Genomic DNA, 20,965 nt, shown 5'->3' on the forward strand with positions numbered 1-20,965 from the left:
TTCTTCCCTGGGAAGGTGGCAAGGATTGGATTTCCCAGAAAAGCTGTAGCTGCCCCATCTCTGGAATGTCCAAGACCAGGTTGGCTGGGACTTGGAGCAACCTGGGATAGTGGAAGGTGTCCCTGCCCATGTGCAACTGGATGATCCTTAAGGTCCCTTCCCACCCAAACCATTCCAGGATTCCATGATCACATATATCCAAACATTCCCATAGGCAAAACCATCCACTCCTGGTCACTCTGAGCTCAGAGTGCACACACAACCCAGCAACCCCTGCACGGACACACGGCTGCTCCACAGACAATATTCCCAGTGTTCCAGCCACTTGTGCTCCATGAGTACCTGTGGAGCTGCTGGATAACCTTCATGGAAACCTTTCCCTTCTGCTGAACCAACTCTTGTCTTTCCCAGCTCCACCTTGACCCCAAACCCGCTCAGCTCACTCTCCTTTCTCTGCTCCTTTCCCTAATTCCCGCTTCCCAGCCCCCGCCGGCCCCGCTCCGAACATCCTTCCCGCTGTACATTCTTCCCTGAGCCCTTATCTCATAAATTAGCCTGGAGAGGGATCCCAAATAGCTGAGCCGTGGCGTAAGCGTTTCCCTGAGGCAGGGGCGGGCGGGAGCAAGGGAAAGGTTGGGAGCAGGATGCCAGCCAAGGGTCAGACGCTGTCAACTCCCTCCTTCTCCTTTGAATCCAAACACAAACGCTCCAGGAACACTCCCAAACCCATGGAAATCTCCTTCCCCTCCCCTGCCAGAACTCCCCAGCATCCAATGCTCGCTGCTCCAGGATTTTTGCCTCAGCTCTCCTCAGCAGGATGGTCCTGGGCACCTCCAAACACATGGATCAGCTGTGCTAACACAAACCATGGAGTTTGGGAAGATTCCTGAGTGGGAGGGGATGATCCATGAGGATCATCCAAGTCCAACTCCTGGCCCTGCACAGGACAACCTCAAAAATTCCACCATGTGCCTGAGGACAACAATCTTCCCAACACAGGAGAAGCCCAGCTTGAGGACACTCAATATGGAAAGGCAGGACTGCATTCCCAGCACCTTCATCCCAGGAAAGCCTGAAGTAATTCCCAATACATCTTTTCCCTCAGAGACTTTTCCCTAGCCCATCCCAAATACCAGAGCAAAGCCTGGGATCCTTCCCATTACTTTTCTGCTTCTCCATCCTCACACACCTCAGATCTCACCCTCAAAGAGCAGACAGCCACATTCCAGGGAAATAAGGATATCTGGGAAAACAAGGATATCCAGGGAAACATGGATATCCATGGAAGTAAACATATCCAGGAAAACAAGGATATCTAGGGACACAAGGATACCCAGGAAAACAAAGGGTACCCAGGAAAACAAAGACATCCATGGAAATAAATATATCCAGGAAAACAAGGATGCCTAGGAAACAAAAATACACAAGGAAATAAGGATATCCAGGAAAACAAGGATATCCAGGAAGACAAAGGATATCCAGGAAAACAAGGATACCCAGGAAAACAAAGGATACCCAGGAAAACAAGAATAGCCAAGGAAATAAGGAAATCCTGCCCAAGCAAACATCAAGGAAAACTTAGGAAAATCCAGGTCCATCTCTCACAGCTGAGAAAACCAAGGGCACCCGACTTGAGATTTTGGGAGCATTTGCTTCCCAAAACAAGCCTGGCTCTGCAGATGGGACCAGCCAAATTCCAGGATTTGGAATGACCACAGGCACCAGTTCTTCCCCAGCTCCACCAGCACAGCCCCCACTCCCAAAGGTCTCCATGAGGAGCCCGGTTAATCCTTGTCTGACACTGGGACATACCAAGGGCTCAGGGATTCTGCCTAAATTTTCTATGATTGCTTACAGCAGGCTCAGATCCCGGGAAAATCAGAGTCAAGCAAAGGAATGAGAATTCCCAAGTTATTCCAGGCTTCTCAGCCTGCAGGAAGAAACCTCCTCAGGGGTGGGATAATCCATAAGAAGAAGAAAATATTTCACTCCAAGAGAAAAACAGGTTGGAAAATGATTTCCTGATGATGGGAATTCAGTGATAAATTTTAAAGGAATGATGGGATAATTAATTTAGTCCTGTAAATTATTAAATTCTAACAGATCTATTGTTTACCACATCCAAAAACCATCCATTCCTCGGGAGGGCCAGATTCCAGAGTAAATCCAACTCCATGCCATGATTTAAGGCCCTGACCTTCACTCCCAAAAAACCAGAGGATCACTTTGGCCTCAGGATTCCTCAGAGCACAACAATTAAACCTGGCACAAGAAGGAAAAACTGAGCAGCAATTCCTGGTGGCAAAACATTCTTCTCTTCCCTTCTCCCCCTCCAGCTCCGTGTCGGAACAGATGCTCTGGAATAACAGCGGGAAAGGGATCGAGCTGCCCAAACAAAGTCGTGCTCCATGGAATATTTGGCTCAGAGAGGTTTTAAGAAGGATTTTATAGCTGAGGGTAAGAAATATCCTTCAGGCACAGTTTCCTTGATCCTGGATTTTTACAGGGACAGGATGGTTTTGATTTAAGAGAAAAAGAAAGAAGGAGAAGGAGATTAAAAAAGGGGAAAAGGAAGAGGAAAAAGGGAGAAAGGAGGAGGAAAAACAGGGAGAAAAGGAAGAAAAATGAAAGGAGGAAAATAGAGAAGAAAAATCCCAGGATGGCTGAGGTTGTCAGGGATCTCTTGGAGTCATCTTGCTCAAGCAGGATCACCCCCAGCACCCAGAAAGAACAGGAAAACAGTAAAAGAAAGAAATCTCCACGTTATAATAAAGATGCTCTGGGGAGAGGGAGAAATTCCATGTCTCCAGCTGAAGAGACAGAGAGCTGGTCCATAAATAACATTGGGATGCTGAGCCAGAGCTGTGCAGGACTCCTGGGAGGTGCTCAGCACCCCCAGGATGGGAAGTGGGAGAGGAGGATTTAGGAGTTTGGCCCAAGTGAAATCCTAAAACCAAAGGAAACCCCAGAAGGCTGCAGGGAACATGGTCTGGGAGCGGCCGATAAGAACCCTCGTGGTGAGGCTTCCCAACCTTGCTAATCCTGGGGCTCCTGGGAATCTGGGATCATGGCTGGAACTAACAGGGGGTGCTTCTTCCTCTGAAGAAGAGATGCCTTACTGAGAGGACACACGGATGCCAGGAGAGGGGGAAGCAAGGAGGAAGCAGCTTGAGCTTCCACTCGCTCCCAAGAGCATCTTCTGTTCCCACTTTCCAGGATAAATCTTTCTACCAACCAAAGAATCCACAGGGACACCACTGTCCTGCCCCAGCTGCCTCTGGGGGCTCACTGCACAGTCCCACTGCTCCAAAGGGGATCCCAGCTCCAGAGCTGACCCATGGATCGGGATCCACCCCAGGACCTGTTGGGGCAATGGAGCCTCGCCAGGATGGGCACATTATTCCCTCCATGTGCCAGGGGCTCATCCCAAAGGACACAGCCCGTGGCAACTGAACCTGGGCCTGGCAAGCGACCCACTGGAAAACAAGGGAGGGAAACAAAGCAAGGAGGGGGAAAGAGAAGGAACCAGCCACTCCACAAGGAAGAGCGGAGCGTGCCAAGAAGGCCAGAGCAGGGAAGGGAACATGGAGCCGAGGCAGGAACAACAATGGGATCAGGCTCCCAGCACATCCCAGTTCAGCCATGAGCAACCACATTTCATCCAACAGAGGCCAAGTTCTCTTCCCAACCACTTTTCCACCCTGGTGGGAAGGAGAGTGATCCACAGCCATGCGGTGTCCACAAGGATCTGGAAAAGGTCTGGGATCCATAGGCCAGAGCCACTGCCATGAGCCTGCTCCAAGGATGGTGAGGGACATTCCAAGGTCCTTGCTGGGGTGGCAGTGGGAATCTAAGGCATGGCACAACACAATTCCTAGGCTATCCAGCTTGGCACCCACAGTGTGCACTGGAGGATGCACAACTGCCCCAGGACAGGGATCTGTGCCATTCCAGAGCTGGCCAGGCTGGGAGAGCTGGGATTATTTAGGCTGGAGATGGGAAACCTCCAGGGAGACCTTTGGAGCCCCTTCCAGCGCCTAAAGCGACTCCAGGAGAGCTGGAGAGGGACTTTGACAGAGGGCCTGGAGTGACAGGACAAGGGGGAATGGCTTCCCACCGCCAGAGAACAGGGTCAGACGGGATGTTGGGAAGGAATTCCTCCCTGTGAGGGTGCTGAGGCCCCGGGACGGGTTTCCCAGGGAAGCTGTGGCTGCCCCATCCCTGGCAGTGTCCAAGGCCAGGCTGGCCGGGGCTGGGAGCGACCCGGGCTAGCGGGAGGTGTCCGTGCCCATGGCAGGGGGTGGCACTGGATGAGCCTGGAGCTTCCTTCCCTCCCAGCCCATCCCAAGGCTGATCCCGGAGCGGGCCGGCGCTGCCCCCGTTACCTTCAAAGAAGCGCTGCAGAGCCTCCGTCTCGTCCACCACCTCCATGGCTGGGCCATGCACGGGCCGGCCCCGGCTCACTCCGTGCGGCTGCAGGGGGGCATCGCCCCGGCCCGGGCGGCCCCGCCGCGACCCCCGAGCCCCGTCCGAGCCCCGTGCGAGCGCCGCTCTCAGCGCCGGGCTCCCGCTGCCCAGCGCGGCCGCCCGATGCCCATCGGCGTCCGCCGAGCGCTGCCCCGGACTCCTGGGGCTGCTGCGGCCGCTCCTCCCTCCTTCCCCGCTTCCCTCCCTCTTTCCCCCTGTGCCTGCCCTTCCCCGCCCGCCGCTCCTCCTCCGCCCCGCACCGCGATCGGGGCACCCCCGCCGGGAGGCTTCGGCGACGCCGCCGAGTCGCGAGGTTGCCGAAAGTCACCTAAAAACACTCGCCAGGCACCGGGAGGAACCTGCGAACTGAAAAATCCGATCAGGGAGCGCTAAAAAGCGGCCACAAGCTGCCAAAAAACAGCCCCAAGTCACAAGCCACTGAAGTCCCAAAAGCAGCCATCAAAACCCAGCCACTAAAGCCTCAAAACCCAGCCACTATAGCCTCAAAAACCAGCCACTAAAGCCCCCAAAAACCGGCCAATAAGCCCCCCAAAAACTAGCCACTAAAGACCCCCAAAACCCCAGCCACTAAAGCTCCCAAAACCCAGCCACTAAAGCCCCAAAACCCAGCCACTAAAGCCCCAAAACCCAGCCACTAAAGACCCCCAAAAACTGGCCACTAAAGACCCCCAAAAACCAGCTACTAAAGCCCCCAAAACCAGCCACTAAAGGCCCAAAAACCAGCCACTAAAGGCCCCCAAAATCGGCTACTACAGGCCCAAAACCCAGCCACTAAAGCCCCAAAACCCAGCCACTAAAGCACCCCAAATCCCAGCCCCCAAAGCCCCCAAAATCGGCCACTACAGCCCCAAAACCAAACCACTAAAGCCCCCAAAAACTAGTCACTAAAGCCCCCTAAAATCCAGCCACTAAAGCCCCAAAACCCGATCCCTAAAGCCCCAAAACCCAGCCAATAAGCCCCCAAAACCCAGCCAATAAGCCCCCCAAAAACTAGCCACTAAAGACCCAAAACCCAGCCACTAAAGACCCCCAAAAACTGGCCACTAAAGACCCCCAAAAACCGGCTACTAAAGCCCCCAAAACCCAGCCACTAAAGCCCCTCAAAAACCACCCACTAAAGCCCCCAAAACCCAGCCACTAAAGACCCCCAAAAACTGGCCACTAAAGACCCCCAAAAACCGGCTACTAAAGCCCCCAAAACCAACCACTAAAGCCCCAAAACCCAGCCACTAAAGCCCCTCAAAAACCACCCACTAAAGCCCCCAAAACCCAGCCACTAAAGCTCCCCAAACCCAGCTACTAAAGCCCCCAAAAACAGCCACTACAGCCCTCAAAAACCAGCCAATAAGCCCCTAAAAACCAGCCACTAAAGCCCCCAAAACCCAGTCACTACAGCCCCCCAAACCTAGCCACTAAAGCCCCAAAAACGGGCTACTAGTGCCCCCAAAACCAGCCCCCAAAGCCCCCCAAAACCGGCCACTAAAGCCCCAAAACACAGCCAGTAAAGCCCCCCAAAACTGGCCACGAAAGCCCCAAAAACCAGCCACTAAAGCCCCCCAAAACCAGCTACTAAAGTCCCCCAAATACCAGCCACTAAAGCTGTAAAACTCAGCCCCTAGAGCCCCCAAAACCAGTCACTAAAGCCCCCCAAAACCCAGCCACTAAAGCCCCCAAAAACTGGCTACTAAAGCATCAAAACTCTGTACAGAAAGCCCCCCAAAAAAGGAGCAAAAATCACCAGAAAACAAAACAAAAAAGCAGGCACAAGCTTCCAGAATTTGTCCACCAAACTGCAAAAACAGCCACAAAGAACTAAAATTTGCCCACATGGCACCAAAACCCCTCACAAAACAGTAAAATTTGTGCACTAAGTGCCAAAATCCCTCACAAAGCACCAATCCTCCCTCACAAAGCACCAAAATTTGTGCACAAAACACCAAAATCCCTCTCAAAACACCAAAATCTGCCACAAAACAAAGCCACAAGGCACCAAAAAATCAGTCAAAAGCTGCCAAAATCCACCCACAACCCACTGGAAAAAAGCATTGACACAGCACCAAAATCCAGCCACAAAGCACTAAGAAAAAAAAGGGCTCCAAGCCACCGAAAATGCAGCCACAAGCTATCAAAATCTGTCCATAAACCACAAAACCATCAAAAAATCCAGCCACAATGTACCAAAACCTATTCACAGAGCACAAAAAAACACTCACAAAGCACCAAAATTTGTGCACAAAGCACCAAAATCTCTCACAAAGTCACAAGGCACAAAAAAAAAAAACCCAAAAAAACCCACCAAAAAACAGCCAGAAGTCACCAAAATCTGGCCAGAAATCACTGAAAAACACCTTCAAAGCATCAAAATCTCTCCCCAAAGCACCCAAATCTGTCTCCAAAGTCATAAAGTGCCAAAAAAGAGCCACAAACCATCAAAAATCCAGCCACAAATGGCCAAAATCTATCCAGAAACTACGAAAACCCAGCCACAAAACACTGAACCTGCCACAAATTACAAAAATGCAGCCACAAACCAGCAAACCTGTTCATAAAACCAGCCCTGAGGGACAAAATCCAACCACAAACCACCAAAATCCTCCTAGAAATTCCAAAACCAGCCACAAATCACCGGAATCTTGTTTTTAAAAAAGACACAAATCACTGAAATCCTGGCACAAATTACAAAACCAGGAAATCCCCAAAATCCAGCCTCACGTTCCAGCCACAGGCCACAAAACCAACTGCAAATCATCAAAATCCAGCTGCAGAGCACCCTAAAACAGCCCCAAATTATCAAAATCCAACCTCAAATCACCGAAATCCAGCCCCAAATCACCCTAAACACCAAATACAGCCCTAAGTCATCAAAATCCAGTCACAAATCAGCCTAAACCAGCCCCAAACAGAAAATCCAGCCCTAAATCATCAAAATCCAGTCACAAATCCAGCCCCAAATCACTAGAATACAGCCTTAAATCCACCAAAAATTAGCCTTCAAATCACCCAAATCCAGTTCCAAATCAAACTAAACCAGCCCCAAATCACCCTAACACCATCAAACCAGCCCTAAACACCAAATTCAGCTGCAATTCACCCAAATCCAGCCCCAAGCACCAAATTCAGCCCCATACCACCCTAAACCAACCCTAAACACCAAATTCAGCTGCAAATCACCCAAATCCAGCCCCACGTCACCCTAAACCAGCCCCAAACACCAAATCCAGCTGCAAATCACCCTAAACCATCCCCAAGCACCCAAATTCAGCCCTGCAGCATCAAAACCCAGCTGCACACCACCAAAATCCAACCTCAAATCACCCTAAATCAGCCCCAACCAGCAAATCCAGCCATAAATCATCCGAATCCAGCCCCAAATCATCCAAATTCAGCCCCAACTCACCCTAAACCAGCACCAAGCACCAAATTTAGCCCTGCAGCATCAAGACCCAGCTGCACACCACCAAAATCCATCCTCAAATCACCCTAAATCAGCTCCAACCAGCAAATCCAGCCCCAGATCTCCCTAAACCAGCACCAAGCACCAAATCCAGCCCCAAATCACCCAAATCCAGCTGGAAAACATCCAAATCCAGCCCCAAAACCACCCAAATTCAGCCCCAAATCATCCGAATCCAGCTGGAAATCAACCAAATCCAGCCCCAGATCTCCCTAAACCAGCCCCAAGCAGCAAATCCAGCCCCAAATCACCCAAATCCAGCTGGAAATCATCCAAATCCAGCCCCAAACCACCCAAATCCAGCCCCAAATCATCCGAATCCAGCTGGAAATCAACCAAATCCAGCCCCAGATCTCCCTAAACCAGCCCCAAGCACCAAATCCAGCCCCAGATCTCCCTAAACCAGCACCAAATCCAGCCCCAAATCACCCAAATCCAGCTGGAAATCATCCAAATCCAGCCCCAAACCACCCAAACCCAGCCCCAAACCACCCAAACCCAGCCCCAAACCACCCAAACCCAGCCGGAAATCCCCCAAACCCAGCCCCAAATCACCCAAATCCAGCCCCAAACCACCCAAACCCAGCCGGAAATCCCCCAAACCCAGCCCCAAATCCCACCCCAGACCCCAACCCCTGCCCCCTCAGGGGAAGGCCCAGCTGTGGTTTGTTCCCCCCAGATGTTCCCACAATCCCCAATAACCACCCCCCCCACACACACACACTCACCCCTCCCACCCCATAATGACTCCAATCAAATAAATAAGGGCCCGCTGGGAATAATGTCCATGAAGTTCCGAGTTCTCGGAGCGCCGGGGCCCTGCCAGCCCCAAACTGTGGGGCCTTTCTGCTGCAGGCCAGCCAGGGCACAATGAGGGATTGTCCAGCCCCACATCCCAATTGAGAAGGGCAGATTCTCCGGGATATATAAATATATTTATCCCGCTCCCACAGCTGTGCAGTGACCAATTCTTCTCCCGGGAGAGGAGGGGGATTGAGGATTGGGGACAGTAATGGGTCTATTATTTCGGGATGGAGAGAACGAGCCCTTTTTTCTTCTCTCTCTCCACATTAAGACAATTGTTATTCCCTGCTCCCCTTGTTCCTGCTCTCAGCCCCCCGTTTCGGGCACAAGCTGCGTGGGAAGGAAAGGAAATTAAGGGAAAATGGATTTTTCCCTGGAAGCCGAGCGCCAGCCCAGCCTAAACCCTGTTAGATATTGGTCTGTAATATTTTACTTAAATAAAGACTAAACCCAGCACTAAAGTCAAAATTGGATTGGATGATCCTTGGGGGCCTTTTTCAGCTCAGGATATTGAATCCTAGAATGCATGATTCTGTCATTTAGGATCCTGGAATCCATGGAATCATTTCCCATACTCTTATGGATTCATAAAATCATCATTTGATTTGTAGAATCACATTCCATCACTCTGTGATTTAGAATCCCAGAATCCTGGAATGGCTTGCCTTGGGAGTGAACTTAAAGCTGATACATGGAATTCTTCAGCTGGGAATAGCCCCAGGCCATGAGAACCTGCTTTACCATTCCAGAGCCATGTCCCTGTGTCCCTCACCCTGTAGGACACTGGGAAAACCCCATTTGGGACTCACCTTCCTTGCAGAAAGATCCCAGCATCCAAAGGGCAGATTTCCACATCATTCTGATTGATATATCCAACATAATTGAATATTTGGGATATATTCTTGACTGAGTGCATTCATCTTCCTCTTCTATCCCTGCCATTCCCATCCAATCCCAAAAATTCCCTTGTACTCAACTTTATTTGCACTAAAATCTTCTTTTTATACGGCAGGATGACTTTAACTGGGGATAACTCAAAGCATCAAATTCCTTCTTTAATTTCCTTTTCCACTGAAGGACAGATTCCTAGAATGGATCTTGAGGGACAGGGATCATGGAATCCTGGAATGGTTTGGGTGGGAAGTGACCTTAAAGCCCATCCAGTTCCACCAGGAACATGGTCCTGCCTTGTGATGGTGTTGGATCATATAGCCAGGTCCAAGGATGATCAAAAGATTTGGGAAAGGATCCTGAGCCCAGATTTGCATCCCTCTGGATTGACCATTTTGGGCTTGGCCTGGGATTCCCCATCCTAAAGTGTAAAATCCTGTGGAACAACTAATTTTCAATACAAAGAGGACACTCCCCTCCTTTCCTTAGGGATAATGTCAACATTTCCACATCCCAACCTCTCGTGAGACAGCTCCAGAGTGCTACACACCCCTTAACAGAAAGGAAAATCCCTTTGGGAACGGCACATTAAGGATTCAAATCCTCAAATTTGAGGGTAGTTCCCTCACAAAGTGGCTGACATTTCCAGAATGCCCTCCTCTGGACATAGCCCTGAGGAATTTTTGCTCCTTCCCATCTTTCCTCCTCCCCTAAATCGAGGTGTGGATGATCCACATCCTTCTCACCTGAGTTTTCCTCCTGCCTCCCAGTCCTGCTCAGCTCCCCCTCCCAGGGAATGCTGCTCTTTCCCTTCCCAGACCTGATTAAAGGGAAAAGACCCACTGGAGAAACACACCAAGGGAGGGAGCCAACCTCATCCATATGGGATGGTCCAGCTCCCTTCCTGCAGGGAGCTGGGATTGCAGCACTTCAGGGATGGACTCGTGTGATCCCCAAAGGATCCTAGAGAGCTCTGAATCCCAAAAAATCCAAGGTATTGCTTTTATCCATAGGGAAGCAGCTCCAGTGGGTCCAAACACAGTCCCTCACTGGTTTTCCTTTCTCCTACCCTCCACATTTCCCACATTTCTCCCCCTCCCCAATCCCCTCTGGGTCATGCTCCCTGCAAACCCTGCTCTCCCTGTCCCACGTGGCTCGCAGGCAGCACGAGCCAGGAATGGGTGGAGAGATGTTACTCGGGATATTACTCATGGAAGGTGCGGCCAGGGCTCCCTCCGGCGCCGAATTTCAAAGTCCAGTTTCCAACAAAACAATAATTCAGGAATTTCCCCCTCCCTTACCCCATCCCTCCCCACAGCCCAACCTTCAGCTGAGACTCCCAGGCATGACTGGAAGGATTTGGAGTCCGTTTTTAAAGTTTTTCCACCAGCTCTGAGCACGGACACCTCAGTCTCTGGAAGGGCACCGGAATCATCGATCTGGCTCACATGAGGCTCAGCTGAGCCAGGATCATGGATCCAGGGATATCCAATGGATATAAGATCGATTTCTCCTGGTGGGACCAAGTCCCAAAGAAGCTGTTGTGTCACTGTTGGAGATGCTGGAATACTTGGAATCTCCTACTCACAAACCACCCTAAATCCAGGCACAAATTCCCCAAATCCCAGATGGTTTAGTGGGAAGGGACCTCAAAGCTCATCCCATTCCATCCCCTGCCACGGGCAGGGACACTTTCCACTATCCCAGGTTGCTTCAAGCTTTGTCCAGCCTGGGCTTGACACTTCCAGGGATGAAGCAGCCACAGCTTCTCTGGGAAATCCTTTCCCAGCCCCAGGGAAGCTCTCGCCCCGCTGGAGGCGGAAGCAGAGCTCCCTTGGTTATCTCCTCCTGGCAGGAGACCTGTGCGGATCAATCCCTGCCTGGTTACCCATTAACTCCAAAGGGTTTGTTCCCGAGACAGAGAGAACACCTCCATTGATTCATCCAGGAATAAAGGACCATCCTCAGGGAGGAACACACATGTCCTGGGAGACCTCTGGAGCTGGAAGTGCAAGGACTCAACCCAGGCCTGGAGCAGGGAAGTGTCACCCACCCACTCCCAAGAAGGACAATCAGGCTCTATGGATAACCCCTGTCCACTCTACCAGGACAAACAAGGCCACAAGGGCTGGATGTGCTTTCCAAGGAAGTTCTGTGGTGGGAAGGATGCATACAGATTGATGGAAAATTCAAGGAGACATCGCTGAGGAGGCAGGAAAATACAAATGCTGCTGGAACAGGCCAGGAATTACAGCTGGACCATCACCCTCAGATCACTGTTTCCTTTCCCTCTTTTCCAATAGAAATACAACCTGGAATCCTTGGAAAAACCCTGAGGAACTATTTGTGCCATGCTGGTTTCCATTGCGTTAATTAACAATTAGATCCCAACTTTAGTTAATTAAATATTCCCATTATTTCCCCCCATTTTCTTTGCTTGCTGGGGAACACTTCAAAAACTGTTGGAAATTTAGGGGTTTTTCTGTAGTTCTGGATATTTTCTTAATGGATTGGAAACAACTTTTCTCAATAAACTGGGATTTTTTCCTAAGGCCACCAACACACCCAGCAGCCAGAGAATCTCCCTGGAAAACACGACTACATCCCTAAGGAAGGCTTTTAATAGGTTTTATAGCAGCATCCCCCACTCCTGCTGTGTCCACATCCATATATTTTCATCCTTAAAAACTGAATTAAAGCAGCCTCTCCTAAACATGGATTATTCCGTGTTTATCCAAGGATAGCAGCCAGAGTTGGATGTTTTCCTTCCCCAGGAGAGGAAGGGTTTCCAGAAGAGCCAATATCCTTTTATGAGGCTGATATAGCTCTGGGTAGGGAAAAAAAAATCCTACTAAACCATCCCAAAACATCAGGCACTTTAACATTCCAGCACTTTTTATAGGCATTTTTATAGGAACTCAGTAGTTCAGCCACCTTTGAGCTCTTAATTCCCTGATAGTCCCTTCAGGAGCAGCCATAAAAAACAATTCCATGCAGCCATTAATAGGATTACACACTTCCAGGCATTCCTTTTCTCCCTGGATTTCTCCTGGCTGGTCAGCGAGCTCCAGGACTTCTCCTGCCCTTATTCCTCAATGCTGTAAGCCATAAATGCAGCTTTTCCCTTTTCCAGAATATGAATTATGTGGAATTATTCAGCTGGGAACAGCTCTCAGGCAGTGAGATCCTGCCTTACAACTCCAGAGCCGTGTCCTGTGGGACACTGGGAAAATCCCAGTTTGGACTCACCCGGCTCACAGAAGGATCCCAGCACCTCCATGTTCATCCAAAGGGGAGATCTCCACACTGCTCAGGCTGGAAAATCCAATAGATTGAATGTTTGGGATATATCCTTGACTGAGAGCACACATGCTCCTCTTCTATCCCTGTCATTCTCATCCACTCCCAAAAAATTCCCAGTTTGCACTAATATCCTTCTTTTTATAGGACAGGTTGAATTTAACTTGGAATAACTCAAAGCATCCAGTTCCTTCCTTAGTTTCCTTCTCCACTGATGGACAGATTCCTAGAACTGATCTTGAGGGACAGGGATCATGGAATCCTGGAATGGTTTGGGTGGAAAGGGACCTTAAAGATCCAGTTCCATCCCTGCCACGGGCAGGGACACCTTCCACTACTTCCAGGACAACTTCCAGCCTGCTCCAACCTGGCCATGGGATGGCAAATCCACAAGCTCTGGATGTTCCCCCAAGTGTTTTCCCACTCCAAAGGCTGAGATCCAGAGCAGAGAGAGCTGGGGAAGAAACAACCAACCCCCAGTGATTCCGTGGATCCTTCCCAAAAGCCACATACCCAATTCCTGGTGTCCTTCCCACCTCCCCCAACTCACTCACCACCCTTTAAGGCAGAAACCTCAGGCAATTCCCAACCATCCGTGTCCAGGACATCCTTGGGAACAGTCACATACTCCAGCCATGCTTCCAACATCCATTTTATACAGAGTGCCATAGAATATACAGAAAATTTATATACATCCATGTTTCTGGAATTAGGTTATAATTCATCCGATCTTTCTTTACAGCGGGATTAGTTCAGATCTTTCGTACAGAGGTACAAAAAAAGTCACGTGGAGAATGAAGGGCACATGAGGAGTGCTTGAGTTTCCTTGGAATCTTCATGCTGGGGCAGCTCGGAGCAGGGATTCAGAGGGCAGCATTCCCAGGATGAGCACGGGGACGCAGGATGCTGGGCTGTTTTTTCCCCCCCAGTTGCATATCCAAGTGCTCCAAGCCCTGCCAGAAGCAGTGGGAGTGCCTCAGAGCTCCCTGGAAGGGCTGCTTCTCCCAAAAATGCCAAAGGCTTCAGCTCCAAGGAGGCAATGAGGATCCAGCAGGAAATGAATCCAGAGGTATCCTGCTCTGAGCTGCCCCAGCACGAGATGGGACACAGGTGACAAGCAGGAAGGGCTTTTCCAGAGAGGCAGAGCCAAAGGAAAGGGGCTCACAGGGCTCAACATTCCAGACAGGGAGGCGCAGCCCATCCCCAAATATCCCTGTGCCAACAGGAATTCCACATAGTGCCAGGACAGGAGCTCGAGTGTATTCCCTGGACTTGTGGAGGGAAAGGTGGGAAGCTGGAGCTGCAGGTGAGGCCACTTTGCCACCACCAAGCACTGGGGACATCCCAGGAAAGGAGTGAGGACCCAAAGGGTGTGGCAGTGTCCTAGGAAAAACCCCTGCCAGGATCCCTTTGCACACAAAACTTCCCAAAAGTGGATATCCCAGCAGGACAGGCCCGTGCCACCCCAGCTGGGACTTCTGACTCTGAGCCATTGGAACTGCACAAAGCCCAGGATGGGAAGCAGGGAAGTGGAATCCAAAGAAAAACCAGTGTCAAGGCTTGCTCCTGTGCTGCAAGGATTTTCAGGAATCAAGAGGTGAATACAGGGAGTCATCCCTCAGCCCACAGTTGTGTTGGGAAGGTGGGAAAGTCCGGACATGCAGCATGGTGTGACACAGTGACATCAGAGGGACTGGACACAACCAAGGGAAGCAGGAAAAATTCCCAGGGAGCTGCTCCAGAGACAGGGAGAAACTTGGTGCAGATTGGAGGAAATCGCCTGCCTCAGGTCAAGATTTGCTTTTGGCACTTGGATACAACCTCAGGCAGCAGGGAAAAGTGGGAAGGTGTGGGAAGACCTGGCTGAGGCAGAATGGGAGAGCTTGGAAGCAAGGGCAGCTCCTGCCAGGCCTTGGTCACACTTCCATACTCCCAGAGAAGTGGGAAAGTAAGGTGGGAGATGTCTGATCCCAGAAATTGGGACCTGAAGCCAGGGAGAACAAAGGCACAAGAGGTATGAACTCAAAAAAACATGGAAAAAACAATGGGAATGGAGACAGCAAAGCACTTGGAGGCTGATGATGATTCCCTATAACAAAGCAAGGAATTGCCCTAATCCTTGGCTGTTTGGAATTTCCAGCCCTTAAGCAGCTCCTTGGAGCTGGAAGAAGGGGAAGGACATCAGTGACTGCTGATCCAGCCCCCTTCCCACCCTCTCTCCATCCACAACTCCCCTGTGGGTCTGACTGGAGAGCAGAGGGCTCCCAGACTGCATGCCAGCTTCCAGCTGCAATATTCCCTCCTCTCCTTCTTCCCACAGCTGCCAAGGATGGGCCGTGTTTGCCTCCAGCAGGATCCATGCAGCATTGCTTCCTCCACACAGGAGCCATGAGAGGGAGCTTTGGCACAAGAAATGAGGCTCTTCCTGAAATCCAGCAGCTCTTCCCAAAAATCAGCACTGCACAGGCTCTGGGAACAAAGCAACGAGCCCAGTTCCAGGCAATGCTTTCCAACTGCTTCCTTCAGAGGGATTTCTCAGCAGAGCAATCCATGCAGAGGTGCTGCTGGAATTCCAACCTTCCCTTTCCTGCAGCACTGTAACACTGCAAGCAGGGAATCACAGAATTCCAGAATCATTTGGAAGCTCCCACCCACTGCTGTGGGCAGGGACATCTTTCCCTAGCCCAGGTTGTTCCAAGCCTTATTCAACCTGGCCTGGACTATTTCCAGAAATGAGGAATCCACACCCCCCTTTGGCAACGTTACTCAAAAGCTGCGGTTACAACCACTATTCCTAAACCCACTGGAATTAAATATTCCTCCTCCCATCCTGCAAAGCCAGAATGTCCTACTGCCAAGGGAAGAATATCCCAGAATGGATAAGGATAAACCCAGCATGGAGGGGAGCTCCAGCCCAGCAATTCCCAAGGCAAACACAGAAGGGCTCTGCTGCCCAATGGAGGCTCTTGGATACAGCCTCAAAACACAAATCCAAACACACCCATTCCAGCAATAATTAATCCTACCTAATTCCCATTGCTAGGAGTAATCCTGATTATTCCTATGTCCCAATTTGTAAATGAAAGCTGTGTGGGCGAGGCCATGGAAATAATATTATCTGCCTGCAGGAAAAGAGCAGCAGAAGCTGAGAAAACATCAAAGTGCATGGAGAATGTGTTAGATATTCATCCTGCATCCCCACGCTTGGAGCTTTTCCTCCTTCTTACGTGCCCTTGGAAACAGATTTCCCACTTTAATCCTGCATGGGACTATCAACTGCTCCTGGAATCTAGCATCCTAAAAGAATAGAACTGGGAATCACTGGAATTCTATAACCACACTCCCCATCCACTGCCATCCCAGCCCTCTGCAGAGGCCAAAATACCTCCCACAAATCCTGTTTGCTTTGGAAAAAAGTTCCTAAAAAGTTCCAAGAATCTCATTTAACTGCTTTGGGATAGTTTTCCCATGTTTCCCATGTGCTATCAAGGATGTGGAATGAGCCATCAGCACCCTGAGAGAAGGGAGGGATGAGATGGCTCCTGAAATAGGTGAGAAGCACAGGGAGCAAAGAAAAGAGGGAAGCTTTAGGAGGAAATGAATATTCCAAATGGAGAAGGCAGCCCCCATGGAGAAGAAGCAATGATAAATATTGGAAAAGAGCTGGTATATCCTCAGCACTGCAGGATCCTTCCCAAATTTTTTGGCACTGCTCGATGAAAACAACAATAAAATCAATTTACTGGTGCAGAAGAGCCTCAGCTCCGTTCCTCTGCCAAGGAACTCTTGGAATACCAACATTCAGCAGTGTTGGAAAGGGCCTTTAAAGGTCACTCAGTCCAAGGAAGAAGGATCAGAATGGATCTTAAGGATGAAGCATGGAATGGGTGACCTGTTGGTTGGTCTGGGGTGTCAGGCACTTCCAGCACTGCCTCTGCAGAGGGTGGAACATCCTGTTGGAGTATCATGGGAATATCCGAAGATCAGAAGGCACAAAGCTGAAGAGGAGGAAGCAGAAGCCAAAAGATTTGGAAAACTGGAGATGCTTCGTATTCCCAAAGACAGCGGGAAGAGAAAGCAGGAAGTGTGTACAGTACAGATGAAGGAGGTAGCTGCAGCTTTAACATTTATTTCAGTATTCCAGGTGTGCTTTTCCAGGAGGATATGGGGGATCAGCCTTTCCAAATGCCCAGATAGCAAAGGAGTGATGGGAATGGAGACACGGAATGCTGGGGATCAAGACACAGTAATGGGGATCAAGACACGGAGACATTTAAAGCAGAAATAATTCCAAGAACGTGGATTTCATTTGGGAGGACTGGGATCAGATCTGTTTGTCAACAAAAACCAGGAATTATCTATGACAGGATGCAATGAGAACCTTTGAGGGGCTCTTTTGTGCCTTTACTCCTTGACCTGTGGCAAGCCCAGCTCCCGGGAATTACGTATTTCCAGGTTTTCCAAAGTCCAGTAATCACAGAGCAAAAACCTGCAGCATTCCAGACTGCTTCCTGTCAGGGCAAGGGAAGGCCATTCCTATGGGATACAGTTCCAATGGCACAAAGAAGGAAACAGTCACCCAAGGACTGAGTCTTTCAGGACACAGCAGAGGAACGCCAGGGAAGGGACTTTCTAGTGCAACATTTGAGCCATGGAACATCAGCAGGTTCCCACTGGAATCGTTTTAGGAGGGAGATATCCCACTTTTCCTCACCTGGAGGCACCTCCCACCAGTAGTTCCATCTAATCCCAGGTATCCATGTTGCTCCCAGGGACAGAGATGATCCTTTTGCTTAGTGTTTTAAAGTGCTTTGCAGATCCCAAGCTCTGCCTTAGTGCTAAGGGTTAATTCCTGCTGGGAATAAGGGCAGGAATGAGCTCCTTATCCCAACTCCTGGGCCAGAAGGGGAGCTAGCCCGCTAGCCCCGGCCTCCCTGCCCCTCAGCTCCCCTTTTCCCCTCAAACCTTCCCAGATTTTTGTGCATATTCCCAAAAAAAATCACCTCGGTAGTGTTTCCTGAGTGCAGGAATTCCTCCTTACCCTGTGCTGTGCTCACAAACCACCTGCTCCCTGCTCATTTTTTAAGGACCTACAAAAACAAAAAGAACTTCTGGTTGCTCAGAATAAAAGGATTTTTCCTTCTCCAAATCCCTCTGGATCCAGAGGGGCTTCCTCCCTCTGATTCCACTCAGGGAAAGGTCACCTTTGGAACCTTAAACCACAGGGATAATGTTTTCCTGGCCGCTTCAAGCACTTCTGAAGGCTCTGAAATGGGAAAGGAGCAGGGGCTGGAGCATCCCACACTGGATGGAGTGGGATATCAGCACTTGGACCCAGAATCCAGTGGAATTCCGTGCACCCAGGATTATTTACATCAATGCACAGTGGTTATAAAGTGCTCCTCAATGGCATTGGATCCCACTGGCTGCCAGGAAGCACAGCCCTGACCCATCCCAGTGCTTCCACAGCCCACAGGGAGAACAGGAAGCCTGGGATTTGCCAGGAACTGAGCTCCTGGAAAGCACAGCATCCTCCTACAATGGAAATAGCACTGCTAAGGAGGGGAAAAGGGAGCAACCACAGGATTCTAAGGAAGTTAAACCAGGAATTTCTTTTCCAGGGAACTCCAGGGAGAGCCATCAGTAACTGCTGAGCTTTGAGGGGGGAGTTGTGGCGATTCAAGGCCTTTTCCAGGTCCCAAGAATGTTTCATTTCCTACAATAGGTAGTTATCCTCCTGCTCCCATCACTGGAAAACCTGCCTGGAGAGGCGGAGCAGGCTCCTCTGGGCCCAGAGGCTCAGGTAGTTTTCCGAACTTGCTCAAGCTTTCCTATATGGAATTGTGCAGGTGGGGAGAGGGGGCAGGCAGTTACCCCCGAATCCGAGCCACTTGGGAAGCAGGGGGCTTGGAATTCTGCCTGCCATCCTCTCTTCCCTCAGTCCCCAGAGGGAACAGCATGGGAAGGAGAGGATGACCATGGATTTTCCTTTGGGAAAGCATCCCTATTTCCTTAATAAATACCTTCCAACCAGCTCAGCAGCTCTGTAAACATACAAGAGATTGCAACACTGGGGAAAAGTCCATCTTTTCCCTGAATTCCCAATGACAGAGGCTGGCACTGATCCACAGATGCTGCCTATGGGTGGTGTGAGGACCCCCAGGGATCCAGGAGAGACTCCCAGACTCCACAGGGGTCTGGAAAATAATGCCAGATGCATCTTGCAGTTGATCCATCCACATCCATGCAGCTCTGAGATGAGAATCCTGGCAGTCCCACGGGAATGTCGCCAGCTTAGAGGGGTCCAGGGAACCAAGGAGTGATGGGGGTGATATCCAGGAGAACTTTCTGCCAAAGGCAGAGGGATTGGGCTCTTGGGAACAGCGTCCTTCCCTCTCTCAGGAGTGCTCGGGAGAGAGAAACCACGGTGCCAGCCCCATTCCTGCTGCGCCTGGCCGGGAAGGGGAGACTGGATTTGGGGGGAATACAGCCCCAATGGCTTTAAAACAGGAGTGTCCTACAAAAGCAATCCCCATGGAAGTGTGCCGAATTGGATCTTGGGCCGGATCCGTGGTAGTGCAACAGGGCCCAAAGTCTCAATCCGCTCATTTCCCAAAACCACCGGCTCGGTCCCGAGGAGAGGGATCTGCCCCGGCTCCCTCCTGCTTCCATCTATCCAGGTATCTCACTCCCAAACTCAGCAGGTGCCCCAGGGCAAGGAATCTGCCTCTGGAATGAGACAGGCTGAGGTAGGGAACTTTAGTGCCTCAGACCCTCTCAGGCCCCGTGGGGCAAAGCTTCTCCCAGCTCCAAGCACAGGATTCCAGCACAATCCATCCTCCAGACACCACCACTGGGTCACCCCAGAAAGGATTTTTCCAGCTGTCTCCTCTGATCCCAACTGCCCGATGACAGCCTCCTCCATGGATTATCCCACTGGGATCATTCCACCCCTTTCCCCTGCACTAAAGGGCCGAAATCATGAGGTCGTCCTGCTTGGCAGGGCTGGTTACGTGTCCGGAAGGGGTGGAAGTCCGGATTTTGTCCGTGGCCAGGCATTCCTGGCTGCTCACACCCGTGGGAGTGATATCCATGAGTTCTCCGGATGAGCTAAGGGGGAAGGAGGGTGACACGGAGATTCCCGACGAGGGATCCGTCGAGCCCGCAAACAACCTCGGGGGCTTTGGGACTAAGTTGGGCTCGTACTGTGCCCTCAGCAGGATCTCCTGGTCGCTGACGGATTTGGGAATCTCCGCAAAGTCGCTGGAGCTGTCCGACACCATCATGCAGTAAATGTCCTGGAAGGAGCTGCTTTTGCTGTCCAGGTTGAAGAGGCTGTCGATGAACTCAGCGAATTCCAGCACCTGGGGACTGGGAACATCGGCCAGGCGGCCGTTGTGGAGCGGGGGCTCTTCCCGAGGGGACGAGGACGTGCGCTCCCCGTCGCTCCCGGTGCCCTCGGCGCTGCAGCGGCGCTGGGGGGTGGTGCCGCCGCTGTTGAGGACGTTTTCCGGGGGCTGCGTCTCCTGGGAATGCTTGGAGAGGCTGTCAGCAGCCAGCAGCTCTGTCCGGGAGCTGAGGGAAGGGTTTTCCTCAGGGATAACGGGGTCTATATAAAAGCAGTGCGTCTCGTCCTTCTCCATGACCGCATGGAGGCTGGGGGAGCCCCGGATGCTCCGGAAGCCGGAGGAGCGCCGGGAATCGAAGCTGTAGATGGATTCGTTGTCCGAGAGGCTCTCCATGGTGGCCAGAGGGGCACGGCGGTCCTGGAGCTCCACGGAGAGACGTTCCTTGGTGTCCAGGAGAAGCAGCTCCACGGGGTCCTTCTGCACAGGAGAAAGCGGCTTCGTCTCATAGAATCCCTCCAGGCTGATTTCCGAATGGGATTTGCTCCTGCAACGGGAAACAGAGAACACGAGGCTGCAGAATTCCAGAACAGCTAGAGGATCTGAGGGTTCCTCACACAGTTCCTCCAACCAGAGGCATCCACAACTCCAGGGATCTCTTCTCACTCCATCCTCCCAGCTG

At 51.0% G+C, this 20,965-nt stretch overlaps 2 protein-coding genes across 11 annotated transcripts in view; both read right to left on the reverse strand.

Annotated features, from left to right (window-relative positions):
• Positions 1 to 4,646, reverse strand: part of MYRF (myelin regulatory factor) — a 44,308-nt gene extending 39,662 nt beyond the window's left edge. For all 4 annotated transcript variants that reach the window (XM_071428187.1, XM_071428185.1, XM_071428186.1 and 1 more), the window contains exon 1: positions 4,386 to 4,646. In XM_071428187.1, coding sequence (XP_071284288.1) covers positions 4,386 to 4,431 — 46 coding nt within the window. In that variant the 5' untranslated portion in view covers positions 4,432 to 4,646. The remainder of the gene's footprint in view (positions 1 to 4,385) is intronic.
• An 8,927-nt stretch (positions 4,647 to 13,573) lies between these two features.
• The window catches only part of DAGLA (diacylglycerol lipase alpha), a 56,697-nt gene continuing 49,305 nt past the window's right edge, over positions 13,574 to 20,965 (reverse strand). For 6 of the 7 annotated variants that reach the window (XM_071428191.1, XM_071428194.1, XM_071428193.1 and 3 more), the window contains one exon: positions 13,574 to 20,830. In XM_071428191.1, coding sequence (XP_071284292.1) covers positions 19,903 to 20,830 — 928 coding nt within the window. In that variant the 3' untranslated portion in view covers positions 13,574 to 19,902. The remainder of the gene's footprint in view (positions 20,831 to 20,965) is intronic. The other variant, XR_011679346.1, reaches the window with a different exon arrangement.

This window comes from Agelaius tricolor, unplaced genomic scaffold (genome assembly GCF_023055355.1).
Source record: "Agelaius tricolor isolate 1412-34295 unplaced genomic scaffold, bAgeTri1.0.p SCAF_5, whole genome shotgun sequence".
In the NCBI taxonomy this organism is placed as follows: domain Eukaryota; kingdom Metazoa; phylum Chordata; class Aves; order Passeriformes; family Icteridae; genus Agelaius; species Agelaius tricolor.